Source organism: Pundamilia nyererei, unplaced genomic scaffold, assembly GCF_000239375.1.
Source record: "Pundamilia nyererei isolate P.nyererei 1_Seehausen unplaced genomic scaffold, PunNye1.0 scaffold00145, whole genome shotgun sequence".
Taxonomy (NCBI): Eukaryota; Metazoa; Chordata; class Actinopteri; order Cichliformes; family Cichlidae; genus Pundamilia; species Pundamilia nyererei.
The window spans coordinates 1413942-1424416 of NW_005187546.1; the positions used below are offsets into that span (position 1 = coordinate 1413942).

Below are 10475 nucleotides of genomic sequence, written 5' to 3' on the forward strand. Positions count from 1 at the left end.
TGTGTGTGTGTGTGTGTGTGTGTGTGTGTGTGTGTATCACACTCAAATGTGTCAGCCCATTAAACTAATTTTAATATTAACAAGTAAACAAAATGCTGTTTCTAAATGATGTTTATTATTAAGGGGAAATTAACTGTGGTGTATCACGTCTTTGAAAAGCAGAGTTCAACGTCTGTAGCCATACACAGATCTGATTACTGCCACACCTGTGCTCAATCAAATCTCTTAAATAGGACCTGCCTGACAAAGTAGAGTAGACCAAAAAGTCCTCCAAAACTAGAAATCATGCTGCGATCGAAGGAAATTCAGGTACAAGTGAGAAACGATGTAACTCAGATCTCAGTCTGGATAAGGTTATAAAGCCATTTCTAAAGCTATGGGACTCCAGCGAGCCACAGTGAAAGACATTATCCACAAATGGCGAAAACATGGAACAGTGGTGAACTTTCACTGGCTGAACAAAGTTACCCCAGGACCTCGGCAACGACTCATCCAAAAGGTCTCAAAACACCCCGGAACAAAGAACGGTAGGCCTCTCTTGCTTCAGTTCAGTGTTCATGACTTCACCATAAGGTAGAGACTGGGCAAAAATGTCCCCAAATGGTTCCAAGATGAAAACCACTGCTGAGCAAAAGGAACATAAAGGCGTAGTTCAGTTTTCCAGAAAACATCGTGATGATCCCCAAGCCTTGAAAAATGGTCAGACTGGGGTGTGTAAAAGTAACACAGCATTTCAGAAAAGGAACGACATACCAGCAGTAAAACGTTGTGGCAGTAATGTGATGGTCCAGTGCTGCTTTGTTGCCTAGGGATCTGGGAGACTTGCTCTGGTAAATGGAACCATGGATCTACCAAAACATCTTGAAGGAGAATATCCAGCCATCTGTTTGTGTCCTCAAGCTGAAGAGCACTTGGTTTTTGCAGAAAGACAGTGATCCAAAACACTCCAGCAAGTCCACCTCTAACTTAAGAAAAAGAGCAGGACTGCTTTGGAGTCCTGACCTGAATCAGATTAAGATGCTGTGGCATGACCTTAAAAAGGTAATTCATGCTTGAAAACCCTTGATTTTGGCTGAATTACAACAATTCTGCAAAGACAAGTGGTCCAAAATTCCTCCAAAGTGCTGTAAAAGACTCATTGCCAGTGATCACAAATGTTTGATTGCAGTTGTTGCTGCTTAGGGTTGCCCAACCAGTTATTAGGTTTAGGGGGCAATCACTTTTTTACAAAGAACAATGTAGGTGGACCTCCAAAACTAGTTCATGCATTTATTACATCTAGGCTCGATGACGGTAATTCATTATTATAAGGATGCCTTAAAAACTCCCTGAAATGCCTTTACTTGAGGTGAAATGCTGCAGCAAGAATACTGACATAGACTAGTAAGAGAGTACATATTTCTTCTATATTGTCTTCTCTTCATTGGCTCCCTGTTAAATCCAGAATCAGATTCAAAATCATCATTCCAAAATACGTCTTTTAAGAATTTTTAGTACTGTATCACCCCATCAGATCACTTCACAGTCAGACTGAGTTCACATGTGGTTCCTAGAGTATTAAAAAGTAGAATGGGAGACAGTCTCCAGCTTTCGGGCTCCTCTTTGGTGGAACCAGTTCCTAGTTTGAATTTAGGAGACAGATTCCCTCTTTACTTTTAAGTTTACTCTTAAGACTTTCCTTATTGACAATTATGCTGAAATTATGCTCTCTTTCACAGTGTCTATTTTTCCTGTGTCCTTCTCTTCACCCCCAACCAATCTCAACAATTGCCTGCCCCTCCCTGGGCACGGTTCTTCCATGGGTTTCTTCTCGTTAAAAAGTTTTTCCTATATAAATAATATTGAATTGAATTTACCTTCACCACTTCTGCTGCTTCCATGGTAACCTTTTCATCTGTCTTCCTCTGATTTACACATCTATCCTGTTTTAGTTGTACTTTCATTCCTCTTCTCCTCTGAGCATACCTCCATGTCTCCAGGTTCTTTTCCACCTACTCCATACTCTCACTACTGATCACAATTTCATTAGTGAGCATCATAGTCCATGCAGACTCCAGCCTCGCCTCATCTGTCAGACTGTCAATCACTACTGTCAACAAGAAGTGGCTCACAGCCGATCCCTGATGTACTCACACCTCACCAATGTCTCGCTGTCCTCAGACATGTCTGGCATCATCCTTGCATCTTCTGCCATTCCTGACTTCTTCAGGCAGTACCCCAGTTCCTATCTTGGCACCCTATCATGCCCTTTAGATCCACAAACACAGTGCAACTCCTGACCTTCTCAATACTTCTCAGTCAACGCCCTCAAAGCAAATACTGCATCTGCAGTGCTCTTTCTTTATTTCCCAATACACTTCACACTTATCATAACTCTCTTTGCATTGGATATGAAGTTGTGAAGACTGTGTGATGAAAATATACAGCTCTCTTATGTAAAACTACAAAGTGAGGATATAAGGCTTATATTTAGTTTAGTTTAGTGGGTTTTGTTTGGTTCTCAACATATAAAACACTGTGTATAATCAAACACTGATTAACCTACCAGTGGGACTTCCCAACCAATGCCAAAATACCCCATTCTTTGTATGGAGCAGTTAGCTTTGACTGGATCTCCAAACCTGTAAAAGGAGATACACAATTAATTCCCTCAGACACGCAGATGATTCTGTTAATTTGGTGACATTTTCTTGACGTTGCCTCTTACATTTCAATAAAAGTCAAGTAAAAGTCATGACAGCAACTGAAATGTGTAATAGTTGGAAATTGATCCAAGATAAAAATCAGAGTGCTGATCTTTGCACCATAGATTTCAGAAGCTCAACACAAGGTCAAAACCTCGTGAACCTTTCTGAACAATGAAATACCACAAGGTCACCATGTCTGAGTGACACCAAACTATCATTTTATTGTCCAAAAAGGCTTTAAACTGCACAGATGAGTGAACAGCAAGTTAGTGCACACAGACTCTTATCACTGACTACCTACGTCAGCCTGAAATAATCACTCACTCTTTTTGCCATACCTGACCACCACAGTGGAGGGTGATATCTTTAGAGGGCAGAGGACACTTTGTGTTGATTCTCCAGGTGTGATGGGAGAAGCGACAAGGCTGACATTTGGAAAGGGAAGTGCGAATTCTGGTGGAAGAGATGGTGTGTTAGTGAAAACAGGGTATGAAGTACCTGAGGTTAAGGGAGTGGGAGAAAGAGCAAGATATAATAAGTCATGAAAGTAAACACTGTGTACTGTATCTTTAAGGTCTGTGCAAAATCATTTTGCACTTTTATTTTTATCAGAAATCCACACAACATGTTATAACTAAGAAATAAAAAAGATCTAATTTTCCTCGCTTTACTATAATAATCCAAGTCTTTAGTTGCTAAAGCTTTCCTTACGAATGTCAGCTTATGCAACTTTAGACTGCATGTTGTACCTTTCTGTCTAAGTTCAATCTGTGGGGCAGCAATACTGTAAAGCCTTGTGTTACGTGTACTTTTTTTTTAATAAACTGGAAGAAAACCTCAAAATACTATAAAATTTTTCATGCAGGCTCAATCATCCAGGTAAGGAAATCCCAAAATGTTGGTTCTGTTCATCTGGATGTAGAGTTTTCAGTGGGAGAAACACTAGCAACTTCTTCAGTTGAGACTGAATGAGGGACAAACGTTTCTCCCACTGAAAACGCTACATCCAGATGAACAGAATCAACTTTTTGGGGTTCATCCACTGTGCTTGTAAAGAAAGAAAAAAAAAAACCTGTTAAAAATTCATTGTGAGCTTTCTGAAAATGAAAGTAGCTACAAAAACACTGCAGTGACTTTTTAAATGTACTTTTTTTAAAAAATGTTTATTTATTTATTATTTTGCCTCTGTACACCACCACAATGGATTTTTAAATGTATTTAAATAAAGTGTTCTTAATACTTGGAGGAAAATCCTTTAATCACTCCCTGGATTTTCGAACCCATGGACAATTACTGTGTTCCCTTCCTTGAGATGCTTTGCCAGGCCGTTTCTGCAACCACTCGCACCCCATTTGTGCGTCTCTCTGCATTCAGTTTTATCTTCAGTCTATGAAAAGCTGCTCTGCTGGGAGTTGCGGTATGCTTTGAGTCATTATCTATTTACGCTGTGAAGCACTGTCTTATAAAATTTGGCTGAACTTGGCCAGAGAGCCCTTTACGCTTCAGGATTCATCCTGCTGCTTTTATCAGCAGCCAGTTAGCGGTATGGATCCTTACACTGGATCCATACCGTGCCATAACAGTAAACAGCTTATGAAATGAAACACATTACATCATCTGTAAAACATGGTGGAGAGAATGCCATAAGATGGAAAAACAGAACATTAAGGAGGATACTGTACATGTAGACCTAACACACTGAATACCTGTGATGTTAAACCCAATACTATAAATAAAAACATGAATAAAAGGATGGGTCTCCTCCTATGTTTGTCCTGGCACTGTAACTCACATGATCTCATGAGTATTTTTTTTTTCTCAGTCTTAACACAATACATGCAAGGGTCAATTAAATTTTGCCATCTCATGAAATAATACTCATTTTAGCTGATCTATTGTGAACTATTGTTTCATAGCATGCTGAATACACCCAGTGTGTTCCTCTGAGGAAGGAAGGACACCCTGCCCAAATCGTAAGAACTCGCTCCTCTTTTCAATTGACCATTGTTCCATCGAGTCCTGGGGTTGTTCTCCTGCCTATCAGATGATCTCACTGGCAGTAGGCGTGCCGGCTGTCAAAATTTATAGTTGTGTTTCCCATGTGCCACTCTGCAACGTGAACAATGCAGTACAACTGCCAGCTGGGTCAGCTTACAGAGAGCGTAGTCTCCGGACCAAACCAGGATCACAAGTCTCAAAACCTGAAGGATCAATGACGTCTTTTTTTTCCTGATTTGCAGATCTTTGGGGATGGAAGCATCCCCAAAGATGGGATGGAAATCTTTAAGGAAAAGCCTGCGTTCAAAATGTGAATGGGAAGTACTGTCAGCTAAGTCTGTCTAAGAATCACAAATTCAAATTTCTTCAGATGCAGAATGGAGCTTTACATGTGTAGATAATGTTTTGTGTTGTGTTTTCAAATGTCTCATGTTTGATATGATCATGTGTAACCGCTTTGAATCCTCTCTAACAACATATTACGTTTTTTTAAAGTTAAATAGTTTCCTACAATTTTGGAAAAACCTGAGCTGAAATACTTGGATTAGGTTAGCAGAGTAAAAAAAAAAAGTAACTTTACCCTCAGAAAAGTGATCACATGTCATTTTTAACTACAAATCAATTTGCCTCAGGGGTTCTTACAAGCGCAGCCACCACACTCTGCCCAGTCATCTTCAGTCCCAGTTATCTCTCTTGTCACACTCTTACTTTTTAACCTTATCTGCTTCTATCGCCCAATTGGCTTCTACACTGAACAGGTTCTTCTCATCAGAGCTGCCCACTGCACCCAATCAGCCATCAGTTCACTCACCTGAGTGGAAGAGCTGAAACAGCATGAGCGCGACGGCCCATCCAGGAGAAGCCATCCTTCTTCTATGTCACGTTAACAGCTGATCGATGCTGACGGTGCCACAGCCTGAGACTTATGAGGTAGCAGTGGGTTCTTTTAGTTTATGTGGAACTGTGGGGTGTGTGAGTGTGTATGTGTGTGTGAGTGAGTGAGTGAGTGAGTGAGTGCACATGTGGGTGTGGGGTGTGTGTATTTGCTTTGCTTCTGTGTGTCTGAAGTTGATGACGAGGGAGTTCCTTTGCTCTGGCCTCTGAAACCCACCATGGGCGTTCTCTGTTGGTATATGAAGAGAGGAAGGAAGGGAGGGTCAAGAAAAATGAAGTGTAGTGTTGCAACGTGGAGGGCAAGAATGTGTGTGTGTGTGTGTGTGTGTGTGTGTCTGTGTGTGTGTGTGCACGTGTGTGTCTCTATGAGAGAGAAAGAGAGAGTAGTTACATAGCAATACACTGATACAGAGCTTTTGAGAATAAAAATAATCATCCCATTGATGTGTTATACTGGGGGGGAAAGCACTAAAAAATCAGCTTCAATCAGCTAACAACATCTGATTGGTTTTTTCCCCTTTTTTTTCTTCCACCATATAATCTATATATGACTCCTATTTATGTCTTAATGTCAATAATAGCGCCTCTCTTTCACTCATAAGCACAGCTTTTATGCTGAAGCATATCGTTAGTATAGGAAATTCCACAAAACTTGTCACTGACTCAACAGTTTTTTGTTTTGGGGTCTTTGAGCTCGTTGTTTTTGTTTTTATAGTCTGCATTACAGGCTTCATTGTCTCGGTTCCACTGATTCATAAACTGACCAGAATTACGCACGGCTCTAAACATGCAGGGTGAAACCGGGGCAGAGCCAATTATGCACTCCTTCTGATAACATTTCCCCCTCTGATTGCAGCTAAACCGACACAAGATTATCAAAACCGCATCAGTTACAAAACAAAGCATTCTTTCACAGCGTTAAATTTAGTATAATTTGCAGGAAATTGCATGCCGGTAAATCAAGTTTGTGTGGTTCATTTAAATATGCTCCTCCCAGGAGCGTGTTTGAGAGAGAAACCGTGGGGTAGACCGGGGTTGGGTATCACACTTTTTACTCTTTGATGAACTGCTGTTCATTCATTCATCTATGACACTCTGAAATTTTGACCCCATAGCTGGGTTAGCTGTCAGAAGGAATGGGGTTGATTGTCCCTATAGCTAACAATGGAGTTTTAGTAGAAAACAGTGATTTTAAAGTGGGGGACAGGTTAACTGGAAACACTAAATTGCCCATAGGTGTGAATGTGGGAGTGAATGTGATTGTGATTGGATGTCTCTGTCTGTGTTAGCCCTGTGACAGACTGGCGACCTGTCCAGGGTGTACTCTGCCTCTCGCCCTAAGACAGCTGGGATAGGCTCCATCAACCCCTGCAACCCTGAAAAGGAGAAGAGGAAGTGGATGGATGGATGGATGGATGGATGGATGGATGGATGGACAGTGATTTTAAAAAGTATAACATTTAATTTTTTTCAAGATAATGACACACAACATACAACACAAACAACTGAGAACATTTCCACGTTGCAATAGTAGGCAAGTCAGTGTAAACATGTGATAACAGAAACGAACTCCATTAATATTGAACTGACTCTGAACTGCTCTCCATTTTAAGTCTTATTGCATTCTGGATCATCTGGGTTCAGGGCTGGACTGACACTGGCATATTTTGGTAATGGTGGCCCACTGTGTTTATTAATATGATATGTGAAAGTGCATAACATACTAGAGGATATATGTTCATGTGGTGTGATTTCAAAAATTAAAATAAAACACAGCAGCCTACAAGGAAGAGAGTAACATGTTAAACAACTGATATGCTCTTTCACTGCTCAGGGATTCATCCTGGGAGAGATGGCAACAGTATCACAAAAAGAGCTCCTCATCAAAGTGGCACAGTTTTATTTTTATTCTATTTTTTTGCTACTTTGGGGGAAAATTTTAGACATTACATATACATTTTCATAAGTTCTGTTAAAACCTGTTGTAATCTTGTGTTGATTTCTATTAAAAGGCTTAACATCACTAAAGTACTTTTAAGCCACACAACTGTGTTTGTCTGGTTTCTTTGCCATTCATGTACCAGAGCTCTAAGAGTCGTTCTTAATCTTCTGATACTAGCCCAAATTACTCATTACCTTGGTAATTATCCATCGGCACTGTGTATATATACCTCCACGTAAGTGCTACAAGAGGTAGTAGTAAGCTTTATGATCATCCAGGTGGATGTCAGCAACAACACAAAATAACAGTAAACACAAATCACAAATGTGAAGAATGCCTGTTAAATCCACACCAATGAAAGGTACATCCCTGGAACATCAATGGGGGAAAAGGTACCTTAAGGAGAGAGAGTTTGGCAGACACAACACTTGTATTATAACAGATTTAATGACTAAAATAAAGAAATAGATGTTTTTACACAAATAACACATAACGCTATAGGCTAATATTATTATGCATGTTTTAAGTCTGACTGAAGAAAAAAAAAGTCTTGTGATAATTTCCTATGTGGAGTATTTGCACAATCATATTTTGTCATTTTTTTATATTTTCTGTTTTAATTCATTATAATTATTATAATTATTATTATTGTGTGATCTTTTTATGCAACAACAACACGCCCGATCCATGAAAATGATAAAATACTTTGTGCGTGTTCCACAAACTGACCACTGCAAAATGAGCAGACTGTGACGTGACCTGCCCTCTGTGGCAGTGACAGACAATGTACTAGTGATGGGATTTCCGGCTCTTTTTAGAGAACCGGCTCTTTCGGCTCGGCTCACTAAAAAGAGCCGGCTCTTTCGGCTCCAAACCGGCTCTTCAGGTTGTTTTGTTGCTTTAATTAATTTATTATTAACAATAATATAAAATTATGCACAAAAGGAATTACTAATGTAAGTAGTGGTTTTATTTATATATGTTTATATATAAATATATGCGGTGGCCCCTAGAGACAAAGCATGTACAAACCCCAAAACAGATTTCTAGCGTTAACTGAACTTCCAAAACAGAGCTACCTACAGTAGCGGTTTTTGATACGGGCGACACGGGCGGTTGCCCGGGGCGGCATCGTGGTGGGGGGCGTCGGCAAAAAAAATAAAAAAATAAAAAATTGCTCATACTCATGCTGCCCCTACATCAGCCAGCGCATATTGGGAATGGCATAAGCACCGATCAGTTTTCTATCGCCCATTTGCTGGGAGTAAGAGTGCCCTCCGTTTGCGAGGTGCGCCTGCTGCTTCCGGCACAGGGAGGAGAGGGCGGGGCGGCGGGGGATTCTCTGACCGGCTGGAGCAGCATCTAATAACCAACTCGCAAAATAAAACAAAATAAAAACAAAACAACAAACACGAAAACACCAGACATCATGATACAGACTTATAATTTGCACCGATGTTTTTTCGAAATTCTATACGCGAAAAGTAAACGCAAGAGCCCTCGGTGCGCCTGCTCGCTGCTGAAGTCAAAGTAAACTTTATTGTCATCTCCGCTACAGTACAGTAAATAGAGAGACGAGACGACGAGGCTCCAGTTACAGCAGTGCAAGTAAACAAACAATAAATATAAGAAGAGTAAGAAAATAAAAGCACAAATGCATGTTAGGTTTCAACAAGCCAAAACAGAAATCAGAGGCTGCAGAGAGACAGGCTCCACCAAATCTGGACAGTTTACGTTTTCCAACATCTTTTCTCACAGGTGTCTCCAAACCAAAAACAGACTGACTGAATTAGAGATGGATCCGATATTACATATCGGTATCGCTCTGATACTGACATAAATTACTGAATCGGATATCGGAGAAAAATAAAAAATGTAATCGATCCATTAAATATCAAAAAAGCACCACACAAAACTTTCGACACGGCGTAACTCTCCTCATAACCATAGCACATCGGAGCAGTGTGCTCACATGATAGAGCAGCTGTGTGTATTTGTAGCCTCGCTACCAATCCTGCATTTCATCTCAGAGGAAGTTATCCCAGAGAGAAGTAAAGCAAGTGTGTAAGTTCATCTCTGAATGTTTGTAAAGCATTCCCGCGTTAAGCTTAACAACCGATATATGGAGGACTGCCTCTTCTCTCCCCCTCCCTCTCCTGCTGCTACTTCAATCGTGAAACTGATCAATGATCAGCTGATCGGCTTTTCTGTCGCGAGTCCGTCTCTCTTGTTTGTTTATCTCCCACTTTGCACCAGAAAGAGGAAACCAGCGGCTGAACAACAGCAGCACGTTTAAGCTTGATAAGTTGTTGTTAGAATTTATTTAATATTACTTTCTACTCGAGGATCTTTTTCTACGTAGCTGACGGCTGGTAACTGTGCAGGGGCGGATCTAGCTAAGTTTAGCCAGGGGGGCCGATAGGGCATTAACAGGGAGAAGGGGGCACAAAGACATACTTTTCTTTCTTATTCTCATTTAAAATGTCGAGCTTTTAATAAATAATTATCTGAATCTTACACCCAAAGTTTTAATCTGATGTAAAATGAATAGAAGTCCATTAAGTCTAATATACCCTAGTAAGCTATAGTACTTTTTCCTTTGGGAAGGTATCATCTGTGCAGTCTGCAGTTCTGTTGAAGAAAGATGTTGAATCTATTTAATTATTCTTGAAAAGTAATTTATTTCTGTGCATTTTTTTTCACACTGCATCAAATTAAAGTTGATTACGTCGATTAAGCATCATGAGGTGGAGGGTGGGGGTGGTTCCCTATTTTTTATTTATTTATTTTTTTTGCTGGGAGTTTTAGAGCCCTATTAGTTAGGTTGCTTACTCTTTAAAATACCAGAATAGGGAGGATGGAGTAGGTTTAAGTTTATTAGATTGATCAGTATTGCTGAACTATGAAATATTTTGGGTGCAGTGCATTTTTTGCATACAGATATAACAGAATAG

The 10475-nt window shown here is 40.1% G+C and overlaps 1 protein-coding gene across 1 annotated transcript in view; it reads right to left on the reverse strand.

Annotated features, from left to right (window-relative positions):
* LOC102193122 (intercellular adhesion molecule 4) overlaps positions 1 to 5700 on the reverse strand; it is an 8627-nt gene extending 2927 nt beyond the window's left edge. Inside the window, exons 1-3 of the mRNA XM_005744588.2 lie at positions 5497 to 5700; positions 3026 to 3140; positions 2546 to 2621 (exon numbers count right to left, since the gene is read on the reverse strand). Of these exons, the coding sequence (XP_005744645.1) occupies positions 2546 to 2621; positions 3026 to 3140; positions 5497 to 5551 (246 nt within the window). The 5' untranslated portion in view covers positions 5552 to 5700. The remainder of the gene's footprint in view (positions 1 to 2545; positions 2622 to 3025; positions 3141 to 5496) is intronic.
* Positions 5701 to 10475: the final 4775 nt, after the last annotated feature.